At 51.0% G+C, this 25,268-nt stretch overlaps 1 protein-coding gene across 5 annotated transcripts in view; it reads right to left on the reverse strand.

The window, feature by feature from the left end:
* The window catches only part of Efcab6 (EF-hand calcium binding domain 6), a 187,378-nt gene that overhangs the window by 14,411 nt on the left and 147,699 nt on the right, over window positions 1-25,268 (reverse strand). For all 5 annotated transcript variants that reach the window (XM_021183282.2, XM_021183284.2, XM_021183280.2 and 2 more), the window contains 4 exons: window positions 20,921-21,070; window positions 17,256-17,457; window positions 14,080-14,271; window positions 712-939 (listed from right to left, as the gene is read on the reverse strand). In XM_021183282.2, the coding sequence (XP_021038941.1) occupies window positions 712-939; window positions 14,080-14,271; window positions 17,256-17,457; window positions 20,921-21,070 (772 nt within the window). The remainder of the gene's footprint in view (window positions 1-711; window positions 940-14,079; window positions 14,272-17,255; window positions 17,458-20,920; window positions 21,071-25,268) is intronic.

Below are 25,268 nucleotides of genomic sequence, written 5' to 3' on the forward strand. Positions count from 1 at the left end.
TCTCCCCCTCTCTCTTGAAAGGTTGACTCTATCCACAGGTTTTCAAGCCATGACCCCTCCCCAGATCACGGAGCTCTGGAGACCTGGATTCCTCTGAGTGTGAAGGAAGTTTTTATCATGTAGGTGAGCCAGGTCGTAGAAACAAGATGGCGGTTAAGTGGTACTTAGTGCTCTTGAAACCATCGCCAACATGACTGGCATGGCATGCTGCCCCGGGATACAACCCAGAGAGGGAAATTGATGTCAATCATTTCCGTACCAGATGATTGCAGATGCAGGAGACTGGGGAGCTGTGATTCATTTTAACAGCAAAAGGGACACGAAGCTCACCCCGACTGAAATGTTCATAGTTGTTACAGTAACAGAGGCTTCTGTGAGTTTCAGTATAGTTTACAACAAACTAAGACCCCAGCAGGGCGTGCAAGCTCACACAGGCGCTCCCAGCAATGGGGAGGCAGAAGAAGATGATCAACCCAAGTCCAAGGTCTGTTTTCTCCACAAAGCAAGTTCCAGGTTATTAAGGGCTATCTAGGGGTAGCTTATGGATGAGGGAGAAAGGAAGGGGAACAGAGGAGGAAGGGGAGGGTGAAGGAAGAGAAAGAAGGAGGAAAAGAAAAGGGGAGGGGGAATTACCTTAAACATTAAGAAAAAAAGTGCAGTGCAGAACTGTCTGCTCTGACACCTGCTTGGGGTGAGTGGCTGCACTCTTACCTGCTCGTCCGTCAGGATCTGTATGTGGCGGGTGCAGATGGACCTGAATTCGTCTCTGGAAACCGTGTTGCTTTTCAGGGTGTCGAAGTTCTCAAACTCCTGGACAATCGTGTGGTAGTGAGAAGCTACTGCCTTCTGCACTCGTGCCAGGATGTCTCTGTGGGCTGCTTCTTTGGGGGACGTGGGGGGCGGGGCCTTGGGCATGTTCTCTGCCCACTCGTCAGCAGTCTGTAGAGAACAGAATGAAAACTGATCAGCTGGGTGAACAGGAGATGCCTCTTGTCTCTGGGTGCAGGGAGGCAATGCTTAATGGGAAAGAGAGGAGAGCAGATGTGTCATGATTTCTAACAACAGGTCAGTCCAGCTGTGTGGAAGTCCAGGCTCGCTTGCCAGGAAAGTGGTCCCCAGGGTGGCACTCTGCCCTTGGAAGGTGGGCTGAGAAGCCCAAGGGGGCGAATGCACCATAAACTCTCTCCTGTTCCCTCTTGATGACTGTTTCTCTGGGTTCGTTTAACACATCTAAGGGCTGGGGGACTTGGCTGGGTTAGTAAAATGCTAACCACATTCGGTTAGCAAAAGGACTGCCCAGAAAGCTCATCTGTGAGTGGAGCTGTCCAGGGTTCTGGGGAGCCCAGCATTGATGTACAACCTGGGCCAGGATCAGGGATTTCCTGGCAGGAGGCAAAGGCTTATTATAATTACAAGCAAGTGAAGGGCTTGCAGTTGGGGCCCCCACAGGAGGACTGAACCCTACGTTCAGTGTCTGTCACTTCACTATGGGGATAAATGGACACTCATGAAACATCATCAAAGGGGCTGGGAAAACAGGCAGGGACTCTCAGTTTATTTGGGGGGGGGGCAGGGCAGGTCAGGACTCTGGGGAGACTGGGCACCATGCTTCAGCCAGGCTTGGGAGACCCAAAAGGTGAAAGTATGTGTTAATAAAAGTTTTAGCCTCCTGCAAGGAAGGAAACAGCTTTGACAGGTACCTCCTTGCTGAGTGTGCCAAACCTCCTGAAGCTTGGTAGGCCTGGAGGCAGAAGGTGATGCTCTGCTGGCAAAGGAGACCTGGCCAGTGATAGCCAAAGGGCAAGAGAATCCAATGCTGGCCCTGACCCTGACCCTGGCCCTGCTGTATCTTGATGACGGTCTTATCGTGATCCTTGCTTTGACACTGGCTCTTACTGTGGATACCGGTACTGTGCAAGGCTATCAGCAGACTGACAACGCATGCTCCCAACTAGTATTCCAACTTGGCCACACTTTAAGTAACCCAGCAGCGATGTCTGCACTTTGTCGCTGCTGGGCGGCACCTTTTATGAAACTAGCAAACCCCGACAGCAGCTGGGAGTGTCCCAGGAAGCACAGACCACGCACCTCCACTCGGACCCCAGCCCCGATCACCCATGGGTACCAGAGTCATCCGCATGCCCGCTTTTGAGTCTAGAAACTAAATGGGCATCGTTCTCTGGACTGGGGAAAGCTGAGGTGGAATCGCTGGTGCGTCTCATGAACTTCTGAACTCGTGAAGTTTGAGTTCCAGGGCTCGGCATCCCCTAGCTCCCCTGCCCTTCCATGGGGGGGGGGGGAAGGCAGGCCCGGGGCTAGCCTCGACTGCACTCCTCCTCTGCTGGGCTGGGAGGCCCTTCAAGAAAGGCTTGCCCATGATTTGCCTGTCTCCTCCTTTACTGAGGGGGAATAAAACTGACCCAACTGCAAGGTGATGGTCATGAATCAATGATTCTGGGCAGTTGCTTCTCTCCTTCTACCTTTACACGGGCCCCAGTGACTAAACTCGGGTCTCCAGGCTTGAGCGGCATCATTGGCCTCTGTCAGCCTTAAATAGTCAGGCTTCAATTTCCTTATTTTGTGACCCATCTATGTAGCCCAGGCTGGCCTCACTCAGCATCCCCATGCCTCAAGCTTCCCCGGGATGGGGTGACAAAGTTGTACCTCCATGCCTTACCTACTATACCCATTTTTAACAAAACCTGCTTCTTGAGATAAGAAAATGGAGAAGAACGCGCTGGAGACATCGCCACTGTTAGATAGACAGGTGGACTAGAAAAGTCTCCAAATGATTTAGGCAAGTGGTCCAATTTGAATGGAAACTGCAAGAGCCATACCTGCCCCTGAGAGGCACTAGCTGTGGCAAGTTACAAACACAAGTGAGGAGCGTTCCGATGACAGGCTACTGAACCCAGGGGTGAGAGATCCTGAGAGAAACCGAGCTTCCTGAAAGAAACCCGCATTTACTGCAACTGGGATGAGTGGACAGCGAGGCCATGATCCTGATCAGATTCAAGCCACAAGCCCCTTTCAAGTTCCAAAAAAAATAAACCCTCTCTGGGGCCTGGGGAGAGAACAGAGAGACCACTCAGTGGGTAAAGCACCTGCCACAGAGGCACACGAGGACCTGAACTAGATCCTCAGGTCTTACCCTAAGAGGAGGGAAGGATGGTGTGCCCCTACAATCCCAGCATGGGGGAAATGGGGGCAGGGGCACCCCTGAGGTTCATGGGTCAACCAGCATAGCATAGCATAGCATAGCATAGCATAGCATAACATAACATAGACTAATGGATTCTCAGGCCAGTGAGAGATCCTATCTCCAACAAGGTAGATGGCTCCTGAGGAATAATGGCTGAGGTGGTACACACAGTCTCCCTCTCTCCCTCCCCTCCTCCTCTCCACACACACCTTCACTGGATAGATATATGGGGATGGGAATCAATAGACATTTTGACAATTACAATGACCAAAATAGATGCTGTCATCGCTTCTCAGCCTTTTGGCTAAGGTCAAGTGAAAAATACATTGTCATATACTTTTAGAGAAGGCGTGACCACAAGAGACTGAAGCTGGTTGTACCTGTGACCTAGTGAGAGTCACAGAGCTTGGCTGAGACTCATCCACCCTGTGTTGGCAGGCATTGGCTTTGCCCACTGGTGACGGAGCATCAGCCCCTTCCATTGGAGCCTTTGATCAAGAGGCCTGTTTGCCTAGACAGCACTATAGACAGCAGTGTGGCTGCCTTATGTAGACGGCCCCAGTGAGGGGCGGAGCTCAAACAAGGCTCATCAGTTTCATCAAAGATGACCCTTTCCCCCGAGCATCAAAGCGTGACCCTCTATGGCTTCTACCTCAGTTCCTGGGCGCTCTACGTTCAGCCCCCAAGGCCTGCAGCCGCCACCTGTGCCGACTATTTGCTGACTTCCATCCACAGTCAGCACAAGCCCTGGTTCTCACCTCACTCTGATAGTCTCTGGAGCCCATGTTCGGGCATGCTCCTCTGAGCAGGCTCTTTGCCAGATGCATTGGCCTGATCAAGGCCAGACCCTTATGAGCCCCAGGACAAGAGGCCAGCTTCACAAATGGGCCCTGCATTCTGTGACCTCCCCCACCCTGTTCCAGCTGAGGGCTCCGTCTGGCCCAGGGGACACCAGAGCTACCGCACTGCCCCGGGGAACTGCGTACTTTGTCTCCATTTCTCCTCCAGTCTGTGGCATCTTGGAGCCTCATCCACCCACACCCTCCCTCATCACTTTCCTGTCCCACTTCTCTCTGATGCTCTCTCCACTCACTTTTGCTCTCTCACTCTGAAAGATGGACTTTGCAGAGAGCAAGGGCCCCTTGTCCTCCGTCTCCCAGGGGAAGAGTTCCCCAGGAGTTAGGGGGGTTATTGGGGGCACAGGGGAACCAAGGAACAAGCAACAGTTACACAATGATGCCTGCATTGTCAGTGGTCTAACAAGGGGCTGGGTGGGATTCTGCGTGCTCTGGGTGGTGGTTGGGGATCGACTATCAGGAGGCAAGGAAAGCAGAAAGACTCTGCTTTAGCCAACTGGGAACTCTGATCATCTCCACGCTAGCGAGAAGGAACGTAACGAAACCAGAAAGCATCCCCGCGGATCCTCTTTAGAAAACAAAAGAGAGAAAATTAACAAGATATATAAAGTGTAGGCAATAATGAGTAACCTTACCTGCCTGGTTAGGGACAATGTGCTATTTCTATAGATGCTAGATGGTTCCAAGCCAACACTTAGCAAGAGAGCATCTATAATGCAGGAGAATGAATGGAAAGGGACGCACCAGATAGCTGCATAAGGAATAGTCACACGTGCACACCTGTGAGCACTGTCATCCACAAATGTCCCACGTGCCTACAGTCTGAGCGGCTGTGCCAAGGCAGGGCGCTGGCCAGACTCATGTCTTGGATGTGGACCCAGATCCCCTGCTGTCCATCTGTGTAGCTCCATCCAGAAAGCAGTGACCAGTCCCAGCCCCAGGAGTGGGTGACACACCCACCTGAACCATCCTCCCAGGGCAAACACACAGTGGGCCTCCATGCTGGGACAGGCAGCCACCTGCTGAGCTCTACGACACACTGACTTCACCTGGGGACCCAGGTAGGGAATGGCTCTCCATGCTCTGCTCATATGGAACTTAGTGTCTTGGGGGGAGAGGCCAAGTCCCTTAGGTAAGGGGGAGAACCCTCAGGAAAAGACATGGCTCTCCTGACACACTGTCATGAAGGCACAGAGCGGGAAGAGTGACACATTCTAACCATGTACCAGCCAAGCATGTCCCTCCCACAGCCAAGCCAGACAACAGGACACTGTGACGGTGACATCATCCACTCTTACCAGAAAGTTGCGGGTGGAGGAAGGAGAAGGAGAACCTCAAATACTGTCCAAGATGGCACCCAGGGACTGAGTTGGTGGAAAGGGAGATGGGACCCCTGGCTGACACAGTAACTGCTCACTCCAGCTAGAGATGTGTTTGTCTGTGTACCACAGTTATGGGTACAGTTCCGTGGAGGTCACTCAGAAAGCTCAGAGAAAGCAAGGCCACTGAAAATCCCACCAGCAGGGACCACTGCTGTCACCACCTCTAAAGCACTGGCATGAAGGTCCTCAGGCCACTGGCAACTTTGTGACACTGTTGCCCCCATAAATACACCAACGCCACCCAGAGATCCATGCAACCATGAGGGCAGAGCCTGCTGGGCTCTGGCCTTCTGGCTCCCCTGCCTCATCTCAGCCCCCAGCAGCCTCATTGAGCGCCCGTAGGTGCCAAGAAAGAACAGATGGCTCGCAGTCTGACGCTTTTGTGCCCCCATCTGAATGGGGGAAACTGTGCTTTTTTTTCCTATAACTAAGAGGGATGTTCTTTCTAATCGGAGAAGACACCATCGTCGGCTTCTGATGCAGACACACCTTCCACCAGCAGTCAGCTTTATAGCAAAGGTGCCTGGAAACAGCAATCATGGGGTATGGGGACAAAGAGGGGTGTGTGTGTGTGTGTGTGTATGCGTGTGTGCGTGTGTGTGTGTGCATGCATGCGTGTGTGTGTGTGTGTGTGTGTGTGCACATGGCCTCAGGGTACACTTGAGAAAGAACAGCCCAGCTCCTGGTGACCTTTTATACACACCTACGGTACCAGTGGTGGTGGTAACCTTGCCCTAGAGCAAGCAGATTCAGACGAAGTGGTTTAGAGAGGTCCATTCCAATGTTGCCTTAGAATCCCATTGGTGTACAAATCTACTATGAAGGTCAGACTTAGCTCATTCAGCCGTGCTTCACAGAACTGGCTCTGCTGTCAGGACTCAGAGACAACCTACAGCTTTGCACAGTGCCCCAAGGTGAGGAGCCCCTGAAACCTCATCCTCCAGAACTCAGCAGGTAGCAAGGGGCTTCTAATTAGAAACGGCACCGGACTCGGCACTTCCTGCTAGAGTAGGTTATAATTAGTTCCCAAAAAATTGAAAAATTGCTTCATTCGATCAAATATTTTGATTAGTGGGGAAATTAATTGTACTGAGCCTTCATTTATATTTACAGTGGGTAAATGAATCTAAAAATAATAGCCTGCCCAGGAAAAAAAAAAAAAAGCATTGAAAACTTAGATGAAAATGAAGTCTGGGCTCTGGGAGGAGGACGCTCTTGCTCACCGGTGGTGCCTGCTCAACACAGAGGTGGAGGCAGGAAAGGGGGTGCTCACAGCCCAGGGAAGACTCCTGGACAGATGTCAAGACCTAGGAGGCATGACATCAGCACCCCAGGTGCCATCCCAAGTGTCCTGGTGGGGTGGACTGTAAAGTATCCCCACAGGCTCCCGAGTTTGACCATTTGGTCCCCAGCTGGGAGATTGAAGGGGGGGGGCAATAGGAAGTGGGGCCTAGCTGGAAGAAGTATGTCACTGGCCTCCAGATTCCTAGTCCAGGTTCTTGTCCCCTTCTCTGCTTCCTGGTCCTTGAAGATGTGGGCAAGTTGCCCTCAGCATGGAGCTGTGGGCAGCCTGCTGCCTGCCACCATTCCCCCTCCACCATGGCAGGCCACAGCCCTTCACATTGTGAGTCAAAATAAATGATTTCCTCTTAAGGTTGCTGATTACAGCTGTGCATGTTGAATTCCTGGCTTCCACAACATCTCTGGGCAGGCTCCGGAATTCAACCAATCCTGTCAGTGCTTGCTGAGACCCAGCCCGGTAAGCTGCTAGGGCAAGGTTACCACCACCACTGGTACCGTAGGTGCTTCAGTAGTATAAAGGTCACCAGGAGTGGGCTGTTCTTTCTCAAGTGTACCCTGAGGCCATGTGCACACACATGCACGCACGCACACACACACACACACACACACACGCTGCCTTCACAGAGGGCAGGCTAGACCCAGTATAGTCTCTGAAATCCTCCCACCATACTGAGCGGCTGGGGTTCTGAAAGGTGGGACTAATGGTGTCCTTGGGCTCCCCCTGCCAGTGATAGATCTCATAGTAGTCCCACTCCAGACACACAGTAGGCTTGCATGATGACCCCCTCCCACAGCCAAGCCTCCTTGGGAGAAGAATCAGGAACTCAGCAACACTACGGGGCAGTTGCCGGGTACTGTCCTAGGGCTGTGACTGAGAGGTCCAAAACCTCTTGCCCCAGAGGACATTCAGAGATGCCCACAGGGTGGGAACAGAGCTTGTGGCCTTGCCCACAGGGCCTGCTGGCTGCCTCTCCCATTCTCTGTGCCCTGACCACACCTGATGTGTCCCCAGACTTGGGACTACACAGAGTCCTCCTCCAGCATCTCTCCCCCTGTGGGTCAGAAAACCACTCCTGCCTGGGTCCCTAACTCTCTTCCCCACTCCCGTCTCCTAGCTCTCCGGCTCACTTCAGGCATGCGGTGGGCACTTACACAGAATCCGCCCAGACCCTGTAAATTCCCATCTCACAAATCCTTCTAGAGTGCGAAATTGACAAAGTTCAGAGAATCAAAGCCGCTCCTTTGGTTCCTTGATGACCCAATAAACTCAGGGGCGAAAACTCACTTATGAAAAATGCTAATATAAATTCCCCCACTCAAATAAATTCCACACTCCATCATCGCCAAACATTCAGCACAAACTCGAATACGTTTGACTATAAATAATAACACAGTTATTTGGTGTTGGCTGGGCCAGGGATCCTGTAAAGCCGTGTCAACCACAGGGCAAGGAATCTAAGTCTTAAGGGCAGATAGTGGAGCAGCTCTTACTTTACCAAGGGGTAAGGCAAGGATGTAAGTCTCCAAGCTGTGGGATCCTAATCCCAGCCCTGGATAGCTAGCTTTGGGCAGGGAGAGGGGGAATGCCATGGCTCTCTGAACCTTGGTTTTCTCCCCTGAAAGATGATGCTGATATAATGTGCCCACCACATGCAGGGCTATAGAGAGGACCAGCGAAGAGCATTCATGGGAATGCCTGGGATGTGGCTGGCTCATAGCACCGTCCTGATGCTCTCCTGACTGGTGACATTTGATTGTGGTGACAAGATGATGACTGTGGCTGGCCAGACACAATCACCGTGTGAGCAAGTGGCTTTTTCTTCTTAGCATAGTCCAAACTCAGGCTTCCACAGGAGTGACCATGCCCAATTCAAGTGACGGTGCATCACCCAGTGGGGTCCTCTGAGTGCATCCCCTTGTCTACCGCACACCTGGACCCCAAGATGCCCAGTTTGCTGGATGAGGAACTACAGAGCACTACTCAGCAGAAAGGGGGGGGGACGGACCACTGTATCACAGCCATTCTCGGCAGGACATCCTTGACACAGCGACCCTGGGGTTGGCTCCTGGTATGGCCAGCTGCCGGTGCCACTACTGAACTGAACCCATCTCTGTTACTCAGGAGATCCAAAACTACACTGAGCAGGCAAGGTAATGTTCAATCTTCCACACAAAGCACTTGGGTGTGGAAAGCTTTTCCGGAGCTGAGGACGGTCAAGAGCATGAGGAGGGGCCCGTCTCTTGCTCGCTCCTTTGTCCTATAACATTTCTCCTTCCTATTGGATGCTGGAGAGGTCAATTCCTAATGGTGAGGGACACTAGGGTCACCTTCCTCTTCACGGGCCCACTGACCTCTGCAACCATGGGGCTGATCTTCCTGTGTGAGTAGGCTGTGCATGGGAAGTGCCGCAGGCTTGGCTCTCAGGTGGACTCCTGGGCCTCCCCACCGTGGGACTCCAGCCTTGGGTGGGCTCTTCTGCCCTGACCCTGCTCTTGTGAAGCACTAACTTACACTGGCCACTCTGGAAGCAGGAGCAGCCTAGAGTAGAGCAGCCACAGTGTGGAGCCAGGACCCAGGATGCTTCTCCTGAGGGAAGGGCTTAGTCCCATGTCCCTGCACAACGGCCACAAGACGTGCCATCATAAACATGCCTGAGAAGGGACATTGAGGTTCACTAAGCACGAGAACTGGGTGGAACCAGATGACAGTTTTCATTCTTTCGGTACACTTGAGGTCCCTACTGAGGGAGGGCATGAGTACAGTTCTACAGCCCAAGAATCAAGTAGCCTTGGCTGGGGGTAATCTCTGCTGAATCCCTCCGCGAGAAAGATGCTGGCTTCTTTAATTACACTTCAGTAATCTCTTTTTAATTACTTGTCTCCCCTGTGTCCCTAGAGGGAGAGAATGCCTGGTGTCCCCTTAATGAGCTGAAGTGACTTTACCCAGCCCTACCACTTCTGACTTCTCTTCCCTCCTGGTGATTAAGCTGTAGCAGGCTGAGTGACAAAAGTCTATTCTCCCCCAATTCCCCAGTCACATGGAGTGGGGAGTCCCTAGCCATTCGAGAGATATTGGGTGGTCTCTGTGTCCCTGCTTCCTGACCCAGTCGGTGAGTAAAGAGGACAAACTGAACACCCACATGGCACCTTGCTGTGGCCCCCTTCACAGGGGACCTTGTCGCACTTTAAACCTGTGGTCCCTGACTCGGCTTGTCAGTCTGGTAAACGACAATCTCTTGGTTCACCTGGACTTAGGTGTGCTCTCAGCCAGGGGTCTTCGGAACCCTGGGAGATATGCAGGACTGGGGTTCGGCTACCTCTCTGGTGTACCCCCTAGACCAGTCTCACTGTGGTACAGTCACTCTCTGATGAAGGAAGGTGTACAGAGGGTGGGAACAGCTGCCTTTGTGGCCTTGGCTCTTCCCAGTGTTCCCTTGATGAGCACTTTTAACATCACTTCATTGGCCATTCTTCTAGAACCTTCACAGGGTGTTGGGCAAAGTGTGTCTAGAGATAAGGCTGATTCTTGTAAAGAGACCCCATAATACAGTGGTTCTCAAACTGTGGGTCAAAACACCTCTGGAGGTCGCATATCAGATATCCTGCATATCAGATATTTAAATTATGATTCATTCTAGTAGCAAGATTACACTTATGAAGTAACAAAAAAATAAGTTTATGGTAGGGTGTCACCAAAGCATGTTGGCACAGTATTAAAGGGTTGCAGCATTAGGGAGGTTGGGAACCATTGCTGTATCAGCTAAGGTGAGGGGCTCCAAGTGCCTCGGGTAGAGGCCTAGTGGCATTTGCCCCCGCTGAGTCCCGTGTAAGGACATAATGGCACCCAAGACAGGACACTGCAGATTCCTCCACCCAAAGCAGCCCTCCCCCAGGTATGGGCTCTTCCTCTTTTGTTGTACAGCCCGAGCACACCTGGACACTTCCACTTTCCAGCAAGTTACTCAAGAACTGTAGGGCCCCAACCCTGGCAGAGCCATGACAAGCCTTCCCTGCAGGGCTTGCCTCCTCCCACACACCACTGACTCGATGCTGACATGCCCTGATCACTCCCCTCTCTGGGAAGGTCTTTCCCTTCTGAGCCTCCCTCTCACCCAGGCCTGTACCCAGCTTCCTACTTGTTTTGCAATAGGACACCCTAGTATCAGACACGTGACCTAGGACTTGTTCCCTGTCCCCTAGGCTGGAGCAGGCACTTTGGAAGGCAGGGAGTATACACTAAGTGATTTATAATTTTCTGTAACTTTAGCTCCAGGAGATCCAACACTTCTAACCTCTCTGGTCAGTGTGTATACAGACACCCTGACAGGCACATACAGATAGACATGATTTTTAAAATTAAAAATAATTTGAAATCAATCACAAGAGTCCTGAAATCCTCTAGCAGACCTCAAACCCTGTTGTAGAGAGTCTGGCTGGAAAGGTTCGTGGAGAGGGGTTGGAGAGAAGCCATACTGCCGAGCAGAGGAACAGTCTCAACTCTTCCCTTCAAAGCTAGGAGTTCAGGCTAAAGAGTGTATGATGAACACAGGTGTTCCCTGGAGCCATATGCACGGTCTACATCCAACCACCTTCAACAATGATGATTTCAGCTGATGTAATATAACACACAGAATTGTTTTAAAAATATCTTATGGGGAGTTGCTTTCGAGCTCGATGAAGATATTCCTGCTCTTTCACCTCAGACATTTTTTTGCTCTGGGATTCCACAAAACGTAGACATAGGGTCTGGGGGTTGTGGGTTGTGAGAACGTGTCTTCTACATATGACAGGGAAGCTGCAGCCATGAGACCTCAAAACTACAGCTGCCCAAACAAGACCTGAATGATTACATCGGTGGACATGCCACTATGGGTGGGGGAATCTCACAAGACTCCATCCCCTAGATGACAGGATACAGGCAGTTAATGGCTGCCAAGAGATGGGAAACCAGACTTCTCCAAAGATTTGCTCCATAGGTTATCTAATCCCAAGCAGTCATCACTAAACACAGACACACACAAGCAACACCAAATGGACTCAACACATGCCTTCTCCCTCTGTCTCTCTTCTGTCTCTGTCTCTGCCTCTATGTATATGCATATACATACATGTAACAATAATTAAAGAAGAAGTCATGAATTTGAGAGGGAGTGGGAAGGACATGAGGTTGAGTAGGGGTGGAAAGATTGGAAATTATATAAATATGGTACTTATGAGATTTTCTCAAATTTAAAAAAAGGAACAACAACAACAAAGTGGGCTGGTGTAGTGGCCCACCTGTGATATCACCCCTCCACCCCCAGCCCCAGGAGACAGAAACTATGTAAGCTGGCTAGCTAGACTGGCAGACCACCAAGAGACCCAACCATAGGAAGTACAGTGGAGAGAAACTGAGGACGACCTCCAGCCTCCACGTGTATGCACACACATACACATGTGCTCATATATGCAAGTGTGCACACACACACACACATACACACACAAACACACTCATATGAACACACTGCACAGACGTTGAAAAGTGTAAAATGTGGACAGAGATTTACAAAGGAGAGTGTTTGCTGAAGAATACATCACAGTGGCCCGAGTGGGAACGCTCTAAATGCTCAGGAGTAAGAGCGACAATGGGACGTTGCTAAGCATCAACCTTCCACCTATAGGTGGCTCGGCACCATTTACTGTAAGTGGAGAAGGCCAAGACGCCCAGTTACATCTTCAGCGTCATCTCTACTCTGCATAGCTCCAAATGCATTCAGAACGGGGAGATCAGTCTTCAGGGAGGCACCCAGGCGTTGGCTTGGAAACTGCCCTCCTAGCAGGCAGGACAGGCTGGGGCAATACTTGGTGGAGCTGATCTGTCCATCTCCCTCACCCTGTCCCACCTGGAGCTCGCTGCTTCCTTGTACTGACAAGTCACTGTCACTGTGGGGGGTCACATGAGCATGGCCTTTTCTCTGCTTTGCACAACAAACAGTCTTATAGGATGCCAAAAAGCACAATCACAGGGGAGAGCAACGGCCACCATGTGTGAAGATTAAAATCATGCCCCAGAGCAGGAGGAGGTCCTTATAACAGCCAGGGGACAGGGGGCCTAACATCACAGCCTGACCTCATTAAAACCAAGGCAAGGTTAATATGGCTTAAAACAGGGCTGGTGGGGCCATGGAGCACCAGGAAGCCTAATGTGCCACCCACAAGAGTGGGCACTGCATAGCCACCTAAGAGACTGCAGGCAGCATCACATGGAGCAGGAGAGAGAGAGAGAGAGAGAGCATGCTTGCACATGCGTGTTTACAGACATGCATCCCATATGTGTATATGTACACATGTGTGCCACAGGACACAGGCACAGGGGGTTGTCTATCATGGAAAAAAAAAACCAAAAAACAAGAAAACCTATATGCTCCCACAGGAGGATGGGAACACATGCAAGAATACTAGCATGCTCTTGACAGGGAGTATTTCCATATAACATGGAGATTAGCTTTATAACAGATTAGGTGAATGAACTAAAGCTGACCTATTAGCATGAGTGAGAAAGCTGGGCATGCTGGCTCATGACTGTAAGCCCGAGACTGGGAGGCTGAGGCAGGGGATCACCCAGCATCTCTGGGCCAGAGTCCTCACCTCTCAATTTGGCCTATTATTAGGAGGTGCCTAACCAGGTGGCTATGACTGGGGACAGTGAACTCAGGTGTTCAACCCAGGGTCACACACAGTCTGGCAACGAGAAAGGACACCAAGAACGGCCCAGAGCAGCCAGCTCAGAGAACAGTTAGCCCCAGCCAGTGCGAACTCTCTGTGGTGTGTATCCGCTGCTTCCCTTTGTTCCTCCATCAAGGGCAGGGCCACAGCAACTGTGCCCCCCACCCTCTCTCAGTACAGACTGCCCTGTGGAATGGTGCCACCTAGGCTAGAGCTGTTGTCAATGACACAGAGCCACTTATGTAGCATAGGAAGCAGCCTGCCTTGTCAGCCTGTCAGACAGCCTGACTTTCTACCTCCGCCTGTGCATCTCTCTCTCAGGACTACTACACCTCCATGTTCCACTCTGTCTGGGGCTCTGCCTGTGCAGCCCTTGCCCCGGCCTCAGTGGGCCTCACTTCTCTGGATGCCAGATCTTGTTCTGAGATCTAAGGTGCTCTGAATGCTAAAGCTAGCAAGTGAAAGCAGACTCCCAGGCTTCTTTAAAGCAAGAAAACACTTCCCCCACAAAGTAGAGGACACAATTTCCCTCCCAGCACTCCACACAGTCTTATCACGGATTTTCATTTGGGTTGCTCTAACGATGGACGACATGTGTCCCTGTGAGCTGCTTTGAGGGAGGGTGCCTTACCTCCTCCTGGAAGGTGCTGAAGTTCTCCAGGAAGTATTTCCAGTGTATGTTGGGTGTTAGGTGAAGTCTTAGTCTCCTCAGGAAGTAATGATATTGGTTATCCGTTAGCTTTTGGCATACGCTCCGCAGGACATCTCCAAATTCCATAGCCTTCACGAACCCTGTGTCCTCTTTATCCAGTGCAGAGAAGGCCTGAAACATCACAAAAGCAGAGGAAAAACTGGCAAATGCTCCTGGCCAACGAATGCCCCAGCCTATGCGTGAGGGGCTGTGCCCACGCCACGAGCGGAGCCGTCATCCTGACACTGCGGGTCGAAGTGTGCAGGAATCATGACAAACCGTGGGTCGAGTCGTGCAGCCGTCAACGGCAAAGGTGTAAAAGCGTGCTATAAAAAGTATGCACACACTTCTCCATCTGTCCAAACAAAATCATTCATTCTTATTGCACAGGGAAATATATATCAGGGTGGTAGATTAAGATGCTTTCTTTTAAAGTAAAAATGTAATGTGCCTGCAGCCCACGAGCCCAGCTCTCCTGAGCTTTTTTTTTTTTTTTTGTTCTGTGCAAGCTAGGCACACCTTGGAGCAGGGAGTGTATGTAAGCAAAATACCACAGAGCTTTTTCAGGCAGCCATTGAGGCAGCAGGGCACAGCAGGGCGCATCGGGGCACATCAGGACACAGAGGGGGCACAGAGGGGCACATTGGGGCACCACAGGGCAGAGGGGCACATCGGGGCACAGCAGGGCACAGAGGGGCAGTGCCTGGTCCTCTCTTGGCTTCGGCACATTCTCTGTCAAGGTGGACCTAGCTGAGGGCAGTTGTGAATGAGTCTTTGGCTGGGAAGTACAGGGATGTGGGCACCAGGGCCACAGCCGTCTTGGAAAAAGATCCAAGCAAAAGGAGCTTTGTGCTGTCAGGATGCTAGAAGCCATGTGATGTGGGGAGACGATACCAGGATGTCCTGGGAACCTGAGAAGCAACATGAGTCCAGATACTCTTAGGGTCAGGGTCTGAAGCTCCCTGGGGTCTGTGTATAAACTCAGCCTGCTAGGATGTGGAAGCTAAATAGGAAAGGGCTTTGAAATCTACAAAACATTGTGAGGGTATAGTATTGTGATGTTGTCTGGAAACAAGACAGGTGTGTGGCATCTGCAGTGGCTTTTAGCCATGTCTTTGCATGCCCTGTCCCGTCCCCTCTGGTGGCCATCCTGAACCAGCCTCACCCCTCCTCTCTTCCCTACCCTTAGCCTCCACCCACCCCTGCAGCTCACCTGCTGTACTCTCCCCTGTAGCACCTCAAGCCACACAAAGAAGAAACCACTGTGGTTCCTCCCTGAGGCCCATGGTCCCTAGCTTCACAAACATCCCAAGAGATGCTAAGCTGTATCACTTGAGACCCAAAGAATAAGCAACCCTGAACATGAGAGCTCTGTTCCTACATGGTGTTCCAACGAAGGGCCCACATAAGGAAACTGGGAGACTTGGCCAGTCCTGAGACCAACAAGCCTGAGAACACCAGGCCTCCTGTAGCTCACAGGGATCCTGCACCACGAAGCTGCCTTCCCCTTTCCTTCTGGTTAATGATCTTGGATGCTAAGTCCTCACAGAGAGCTGGATACTGGCAGTGCATGTTTTATAGGAGAGAGGCCAAGTTCTGACGCATCTCCCAGCTGGCTAGTCCACACCCACCTTTCTCCTTCTTTCCCCATTGCTTCCCCCCTTTTTGGATCCAAGCTCCCACATTAACCCCCTTACACTGGGGGAGTAGGTGGATCTCGTTTACCAAACCAAACCACGTCCAAATTTAAATCTAAATTTAGAGGCGGCCTTGGAAGCCTCTGTGTCTGTGAGGGCTTTATAATCTAATTTAACCTTGGTGGTAAGCAATGTAGTAACACATCTCAGGGAGACACCTCCACAGACCTTTCCCAGAGGAGACAGGGTTCTTTCTACATAGATCACGCTAGTCTATTACCTGCAGCCATTCTCCTGCCTCAGCCTCCCAAGAGATGTGACAACTGGCATGAGACAGCATGCCTAGCTAGGCTTCCCAGATTTGGAGAAGAGGGCATGGTCCCTCTCTGCTTCCAGCCACGTTCAGAGCCCTGTGACCTGTGAGGCTATGGCAAATTCACTTACCCCCAGCCTCAGTTTCCCCTCCTGTAGAACAGGAAGAATGACCCCCAACCTGCACACTATGCTCTGGGAGAGATAAAGTCCACGGGGGGGGGGTGGCACCCTACCAGAGATCCTTGCAGGCAGAGGCGTGGCTGTCTGCAAAGCACTGGAAGCCTCCATCAGCACAGAACCCTCCTGGTGTGGAAGCAAGATGCTGCTGTGTGTTGTGGGTGGGGGAGGGGAGGGGATGGGAGGATTATTCCTCGTGGTTCCTCGTGCACGTGGCCCATGCTGCCTCTAACAATCTGTTAGTCTGAGCCGACTATAGTCACCTTGGGTTGGTATTCCCACCTCAAGCACCCACCTGTGAACCAGGCTTTCCAATCACATAGTTCCCAATCACTCTTTCCAAAGACACTGTCATGACTCAAGGTACCCCATCAGGCACAAGGGGTCACCCATAGGACAGTGGGTAGAACACCCTTCTCCTCAGATGGTCCATGGCCTCTGGGTGCCCCCACCAAACAGTCTCTGTAACACAGCCTGTCCTGTTCAACCTCTTGACGGCCACTTTGATGTCACTCATCCCTATGGGTCACTTGCTTGAGCACACTGAAGGCTCCTGGGTTATATGTGCGTCATTATCATCCAGTTTCTCTGTCCTTTAAATCAAATTATCTTTGTCTAGGAATGTGGGCAACTATGTGTCAAAGTGCAGGTAAGGACACAGCCCGAGGTTCTGGCCTCACCTTGCCCCTTGCATAAGACCGGGTGTCTCTGTCTCCTTGGCCTGACCCCTGTGGCCTCAGCTTGCCTGGTGTTTAGTGGACCCACATAAGTGGGCTGGACAGAGCCAGGGCAGCTTTTCACAGAACAACAGTGGAGACATAGTTGCTCCAATCAGCAGTCTCATCTAAACGGAGTAGATGCCCAGGAGACTGGAGAGAGGTAAGTGGGGTCACAGGGGGCGGAGCTTGGAGCCCCCCTTACCCGGCCCCCAGGAGAGGGATGGAGACGTGAGTTTTACAAGATGGGGCTCTTTGCAAACTGTCATACCTTTACCAAAGCAGGCTGGGAGGCCTCCACCACCTCCTGCATGGTCTTTATCACCTCATCTGGGGTCAGCTTAGAGAAGCTGACGGGCGGCGGTGAGCTCTCCTCTTTCTCCTTTGGGCGAGCTTTGCTGGCCCAGCTGATCTCAAGCGCTCTCAGGAACTCAACAGGGTCGATATGATTGTTATGCACGCTGACGTCCAAGCTTCCCCACAAAAGAAAAGAATAGAGTCATTGAGAAAAAAAAAAGTTGCTTATTCATTCAACAAACAGTTGTAGAGGATAGAGGCAGTGTGGGAAAGACAATGAATCAAAGAGGTTGATGCCCACCCTGCTGGAACATGCCCACAGCTGCTGCTTTCTGATGTGTATACTTGAAATGTCACCACAAGGAGGAACAAAGGAGACTGAGGGATGCCCCAGAGGGGAGGCCATGGGCTGCCCGGTCCTGAAGACACAAGACCTGATGACTGGGCACTAGGGCTCAGAGCTTCAGAGAGCAAGAGGTAGCAAGGGTTGCTGGGTAAAAGATGGATGCCAGTGCACTGCTAGGGCATTTGTGGGGAGGACAACCTGATGAGGATAGTGGAAATAATGGGGCAGCAGCCAGCTGAGCTACAAGCTGGACAGGGAGTCCCTGACACAGCAGAGGCTTTAACTAGGGGGTGTGCAGGGAGGGGTGGAAGTAGGACTCGGAAGGGAAGTATATCAGAGATGGCACACGGCTGGGGGAACTGAGGCAGAGACACTAAATTCTTCCCCAAGCCTGGCTGAAATGAGTTGTCAAGCCAAAAGCTCTCCCAGGGTATTGTGCAAACGCTATCTGGCTTAATATTTCCTCCATTAAAAATTCCATCTCAGCATATGTCCCCACAAGGACATCCGTGCAGCGACGACAGCCCCTTCACGCCCTCAACTAAGACAGAGAAACAATTCCCTCTAAATTCCGAAAGAATAACTTGAGTTAGGTCCAAGACTTCTCCATGAGCACTCGGGGGTGTTTGTTAAAGACACCAGAAGTCTCATGCCTTCATGGTCCCCGCTCCTGGGCTGGGGAGACGGTTCAGATGGGAAAGTACTTGCCGATAAGAAACAGATCTGATTTTGATCCTATACCTGTATTTGTTTTTCTTTTCTTTCTTCTTCTTTTTTTTTTGTTTGTTTGTTTTTTAAAGGGCTAAGTGTAGAGATGGAAGAGGCATGGATGTGTGAGGCTTGCTAGCACAGCGTACTTGGTGAGTTATAATCCAGTTCTCCATCTCAAAAAAGAAGAGGTAGGCAGAACATGCATGTGTATGTACACACATGTATGCATCGAAACAAAAGGTTGCTACTAATGTGATTACGTTTTTGGGGGGGCCCCTGAGTGCCTGCCTTTTCTGTCAGTTGGATGGGAGCGAGCATCCAAGGAGAGAAGCTTAGAAGCCGGGGTAGAAGGAAAGTTTCCAGTGACTGGGATGCTTCTAAAGGAGGTGAGAGCCATGCTTTGCAAGCTGCAGCTGCGGAGCAGCCTTGTCTGCCTGCGTTGGCATGGGTCACATGACAGGGACACAAGGACACAGACAATCAGTGCTGCTTCATGCGCAGGGAGGAGCTGCCAGCGCAGTATTAAGATACAGCAATAAAGCAGACGCACATGCGAACCTCCTTGCTAGGACTTAGAAAAGTCTATTTTGGACCCAGGGAAGAATAATCTACACGTAATTACCAATAGCAAGATGTTTATCATCAAGGGGTCTTTGAGGAGGAACAAGCGACTAAGTGATGGATCCTTATTAAGACTTCCATGCGCAGGAAAGTTGATCACCCATTGAAGGGTGGAGAGCAGAGAGCCTGGGGTCTTTTTGTGTGGTTTATAAAAGTTATCAAGTCTAACTACACTTTAACAAGACTCTCTTGGAACCATTTAACTAATTACTTATCTGTGTCTATCTTCCCATGATTTATTCATCAAACACATGAATTCTTATTCAGCTGGAAATAAATTCAGAGAGAAGACTCTTAAAGGAGAGTGAGCACTTAAAGGAACATGTGAGTACTTCAAGATGGTCTGGATGGACCTCCATTTCCACACACATCTACCACAGAACATATGCACACACTCCATACATCCCACAAACATGCATACACATACCACACACACATGCATGCATGAGGCAACATACACATTCCATACATACCATACATGCATATATATTGCACACATGCACATACTATGTATACCACATATACACCCACATGCATACAGACATACCATGCATACATACTACATATACCATCGTAGTATTTACTACATATATCATAAACACACATGCATGCACATATCCTATGAAACAATTACATACTATAATATACAACAGACACATACATAAAATACACTCTATACACATGTACACACAATACAGACACATGTGCAAACACACACACACACACTCAAAGATTTCTTACACACTTTAGGTTTCTTACAGCTTGCACATAACAAAGCAATGTCTTCCAAACCAGAAAATTATTTTCTTCCTGGATTCCAGATGCACACAGCTGTATGAGGGACAGTTAAAACGTCCCAGAATAAAACAATTCAGGAAATATAATTTTGTCTACCATTTTCTAGAAAAATTACTTCAGGAAGAACTGACCCCAGCGAAGAGAGAATGGAAGCCAGGAAATCAAAGGCTGGGTTGAGCGCAGACACAGAAGCCTGGCCCCCAGTCCAAAAGGGAGAAACTAAACATAGTAAAAAAGTACGAAATACAAAATATGTGAGAAAGCTCAAAACCAGGAGGGATCGAGTCTGGGCACCTGGTCAACAACAGGAGCTACGTCAAGAGAACATCCCCAAATCTCAGAAGACAAAAACAGTGTGCCCTAGGACACTGAACACACTGGATAGAGAGAGATGTTTGTCCCAAGGTGGGCTGGGGATTTATTGGCAGTGACAAGGAACCAGGACACTGAGCAAATGGGAGTAATAATTGCCATGACCCCGGGGAATGTACTATGTAGAAAGGAGAATGACGGCTAACCGTGCTAAGGTGGATTCTGCTTGCGGACCACCCAAGGCCAGGGGCGGTGGCTCATGGTGAGCCGTGCACCAAGCTCTACGTGCTTGTGCAGTGGACTGGGGAATGAAGCTTGGCAGGAGACAGTGGAGACACGGACTAAAGTCCATGAAAGTCAATGACATAAGTTAAAAAAAAAAAAAAAAAGAAAGAAATCAGGAAGTGTAGATCTGAGCTTGTCATCTAGAAAAGGACACATTCTGCTCCAAGGCCATCAGGTGAAAGTCTTGAGCTCCTGACTGTGGGGATGGGAAGCAGCGGGCGGCAGGACAGGGGCAGAGGGCTGCAGCTTTCAGTGGGGAAGCCCTGAACTGGGTGCTGAGAGAAGTTAAATCATTGTCAAAGGAGTCTCTTTGCTTGTGGCTGAAACACACAACAGCAAGCAGCAACGGCAGGTCGCCTCGGGGTCAAGGCTGTGTGAGAAGACTGGGAGAAGGGAAAAAAAACCAAAACAGAATACCAGCCTGTTAGTACAGAGAGGAGAAACCAGGATACCAGCCTGTTAGTACAGAGAGGGACATACTAAGAGGAAGGAGAGAGGAGGGGAGGAGAGGGAGGGAGAGGGAGGGAGAGGGAGGGAGGGGAGGGGGGAGGGGGAGGGCAGGCAACCTCTTTAGAAGGCTGATGAGTTCCTCCTCCTTCAGGGGACACCCACATTCCTGTAGCACCTTCTGCACCCTGCAAAGGGCGACGGGCTTGGATTTTTCCATTGCATTGAACGCCTTGCTGATCTCCTCATAATGGTTCATGAGTTTCTCCCTGGAAGAGATGCCACCTCAGACATGTAAGTCCAGGAGAAAAGTGACTCTTGAGACCCACTCTACTGTGACAACCTGACCCCTCAGCCAAGAGCTATTATGGAAGGTATTTTGCAGGGCTGGAGAGGTGTTTGTGTGAAAAGGCGGGTCCCAGAGGAAAGCTATCAGCCTCTGCCGCCTGTCAACAGCAAGCAGCAGGACCGCCCTGGAGAACCGCCAACCCTGTTTTCTGTATTAGAGTTGGTACTTTTCAAAGGGAACCAAGAGTTTAACACAAGGATACTGCTGGTAAGAAAATGCCTCTGCCCTCAATAAATGCTTGTGTGCACCTACTGTGTGACATGTGCTGCTGTAGATGCTGGGCACACAAGGGCCTCAACCAGGCAGCAGAATTAACATGGACGTGGGGGACAAGTCTGGGGATATGGGAAGGATGCGTGCACAGCTCAGTGGGTTGGTAGGATAGGAGCTGGAGAGAGGACACACCAAGCCTCACAGTGGCAGTAAATTGTTGTTCTAAATACTGGTCTCATAGGGGCACTAGCTGGCCAGCACCGAAGTTGACAGGACTGGAGGAGGACAGTGATCAAGGGCTGTGGACAAAGCATCCTGGGACACCTCATCTTGTCATCTTACTCATTTACAATCTATTGTCCATGTTTTGTAATTTCTAAATGACGTGCTTATACATGCCTAGATGTGGGTGTGTGCATGTGAGGGTGGGTATGTACCCCCTTGGAGGCCACAAGAGCATGCCAGATCCCCTGGGGCTGGAGTTCTAGGTCGATGTGGCTAACCTAGGGTGGGTTCTGGGAGCAGAACTCAGCTAGCTGAGCTGTCGAACCACTGAGCTTTCTCTCAGCTCCGGCTTCACATTTTGGTCAGGTGTGTCCACTTCTAGAAACAGAGCCACCCCACCTGTGCAGGACCCACAGTTCAGAAGCCAGCGTCCCAGAGTGTGCTGACACGAAGGATCTTCTTAGTAACCTTGCCAGGGTCCCAGCCCACTGGGTACATGAGGACAGAGTGTGGGCTCAGGGTTGACTTTCTTGCAGCCTGTAGTCTGGTCTCTATGGTTTACTCTGGAAACTAGCCCACTGGGTAGATGAGGACAGACAGTGTGGGCTCAGGGTTGACTTTCCTGCAGCCTGTGGTCTAGTCTCTATGGTTTACTCTGGAGGAAGACTCTTCCTCACTTTAATGGACTGAAACAGTACGGAGAGGGCTTGCTTGGTAGAGTAGGTGCGCCTGAGTTTGATCCCCACCGTCCACGGGAGGAAGACAGGTGTGGTGGCCTGGCATGCAATCCCAGCACCAGGAAGAGATAAGTGGATCGCCGGGCCGAACCGGGCCTGGCCAGCCAGCCTAGCCTGACCGACAAGCTCCAGGTCACTGATAGGCCTTGTCTCAAAGGAAACAGAGGATTGAGCTTGAGGCATCTCACCTGAGGCTGACCTCTGGTCTCCACATAGACAGCACACACATGTGCACACCTGAACATCATTCCCCTGACTCCCCTACTGTCTCAGTCAGGGTTTTTGTCACTGCAACAACAACAACAACCAACCAAACAAACAAACAAACAAAAAACCCAAAAAAACCAACCAACCGACCAAACAAAAAAACCCCATCATGACCAAAATCCAAGTTGGGGAGGTAAGGATTAATTTGGCTTACACTTCTACATCATCGTCCATCACTGGAGGAAGTTAGGACAGGAACCCAAGCAAGGCAGGAGCTGATGGCAGAGGCCATGGACGGGTGCAGCCTACTTGGCTTGCTCAACATGGCTTGCTCAATCTGCTTTCTTATAGAACCCAAGACTACCAGCCCAGGGATAGCCCCACCCACCATGGGCTGGGTCCTTCCTCATTGATCACTAGTTGAGAAAGTGCCTCACAGCTGAGTCTCATGGAGGCATTTCCTCAACTGAAGCGCCTTCCTCTCTGATGACTCTAGCTTATGCCACGTGGACACACCAAGCCAGCAAGTTCTAGCTACCTAGTGTTGGCCCACTAGGTCTAAACTGCATCATCTCTATTCTTGCACATCTCTTGAGCATCTCCCTGCTAAGCCACTGAGGCAAAGGCCTATCCCACGGGGCTCAGGCAGCATCTTGGTTCCTGGTTGTCCCTCGGGGCACAGAATGGGTTCTCGGTTTCCAACAGTGGATCTGTTCTGGTTCTCATTCAGCACTTCCACTTGGCATTTGAGGGATGGCTCCCTAAGCAAGCCTGGAAGTGGACCACTGAACCCAAACTGTCGGAATGCAGGGGGGGGGGCAGGCTGCCGTGAGGTATGGGTCAGGTCGGCTGGGGGAGAGGCATTGAGAGAAGCTATACGGAGATCCAGGCCCTTCCCTTGTGGGCTTCCCATCTGTAAGGGGTTGGGGAATCTGACATCTAACCCAGGTGAGGCCACTGGGTGTAACCGACAGTAGCTGCCTTGGGATGCTAACAGTGTCCTGTGGAGCCAGCCGCAGGCTGCGTGCAGAGCCCCTGCTTCTCATCACAATTCTCCCTCACTTAGCTCTTCAAAATGAAAGCGGGTGAAAGCGGAGAGAATCAAAACAGTTTTTTGGAGATCCATATTTTTAGAAAATTGAGGCATTCAGCGTTTCTTGGACTGGCTTCTGAGCGGCAATTATTTCCCTTTCAGGGTAAACATGTGCACAGAGTAAATGGGGGCTTAGAGCAGAGACGAACGCACCCCGCCAAACAGAGCTGCTGTTGGCCCACACTGGGCTGCGGCGGCATCCTGGGGGTCACATCCTCTTTTGGCTCCGGCTGCTGACCTCACTGAGTCCTGCTGACTTCCTTCTCTGCCATGCTTACCTGCTGCTCCCTTCTCCCCATGCCTCCCCAAGTGGGTCTGTGCCAGGTGGCCACTCACTGGCTTTTCTCCTTCTCAGTCTTGAGAGCAGAATAAAGGCCCGGAGATGAATGCAGGCTCACAAAGGCCTCTGCTTCGCTGGCAACACGTGCTAGGGCGACTCCTAACAGAGCTAACTCCTTGGGTTGGAGACGAACATCTCCACCTCTTCAATTCATCTACCAGCCTGATCTGAGTTCATGAAGCCAGTCTGCCTGATGGGCAGTCATTATTTAATGACGCCTGCAAGCCAGGGTTTCCTACGTGTGCAGGTGTGCTTGGAGGCCAGAGGTGGTGCTGCTAGGTGTTGTGTAGGTCCTCGGAAGCCACCATTTTGTTTTGTTTTGAGGCAGGGTCTCTTGCTGGCCTGCATCTTTCCAGGTTAAGATCAGCTGACCAGTGAGCCCCAGAGGAACCCACTTTTCTCCACCTCTTTGGCCCTGGGATTACAGGCAGGCACCACTCTGCCTGGGCTAAGTGTCTTTCTTTGTTTTGGAAATGGAGCAGCTTGGGTCTTTGTCTTCTCCAGTGAGACGGTACCACTGAGGCAGGAGGTCATGCAAGTGTGCATGAGTTGTCTGGTCCCAAGGGTCAGAATGTAGTGTGGCACACAGATCTCTACCTCATCCCTGCGCTGTCACCAGCACAGAGGAGAGAAAGTGCGTGCATACCAGAAGGGCCAAGGGGCCTCATTACTCACACACGGGAGGCTGGGTGGTGGTGGTGGGGGAGACAGGCATGAAGACCCTCGTGGGTAATGAGGCCAGCCCTGTCTGCTGAAGATAAATTCCACTTTTCATCAGTTTGTGGCATATTTGATTTATATCAGCCTTGTGTGCATTTTACACAAGCCAGGGTTTCACAAGCTCAATTGTCTGCCATTTCCTTGGGTGCGGTAAGTTCCACATAATCCAGGGGTGCATTTCACCTGCTTGCCCCGTGTCTCCCTTGTTTCTTCAGCAGCTCCTCTCCCAACACTACCTTGGGTGTCTTGATGGGGGGGGGACAATACTAATGATGAGAGCTGAGTCCCACCACTTGAAATGGCAAGCAAGGGACAGCTGCACACAGGTAAAAGCAAGAGAAGCCATGTACGCAGTAGCTTGCCTTTACTCAGTGTCTCCCTGTCCTTGCTCAAGCAGAGACATCCTGGCTTCTGCATGCATACATTTCAACCTCTCCTGGCCCAGGGTCCATGGTCACACCCATCCCAGTGTGTGCCTCAATGGTTTCAATAGGCAGACACCAGGTCATGCATATGCCCCGAGGCCAGCATGCTGGCTGGGGATGGGAGAGTGTTTCCTTGGCTGAGTCACCTGCTCCAATTG

This window comes from Mus caroli, chromosome 15 (genome assembly GCF_900094665.2).
Source record: "Mus caroli chromosome 15, CAROLI_EIJ_v1.1, whole genome shotgun sequence".
Lineage (NCBI taxonomy): Eukaryota > Metazoa > Chordata > Mammalia > Rodentia > Muridae > Mus > Mus caroli.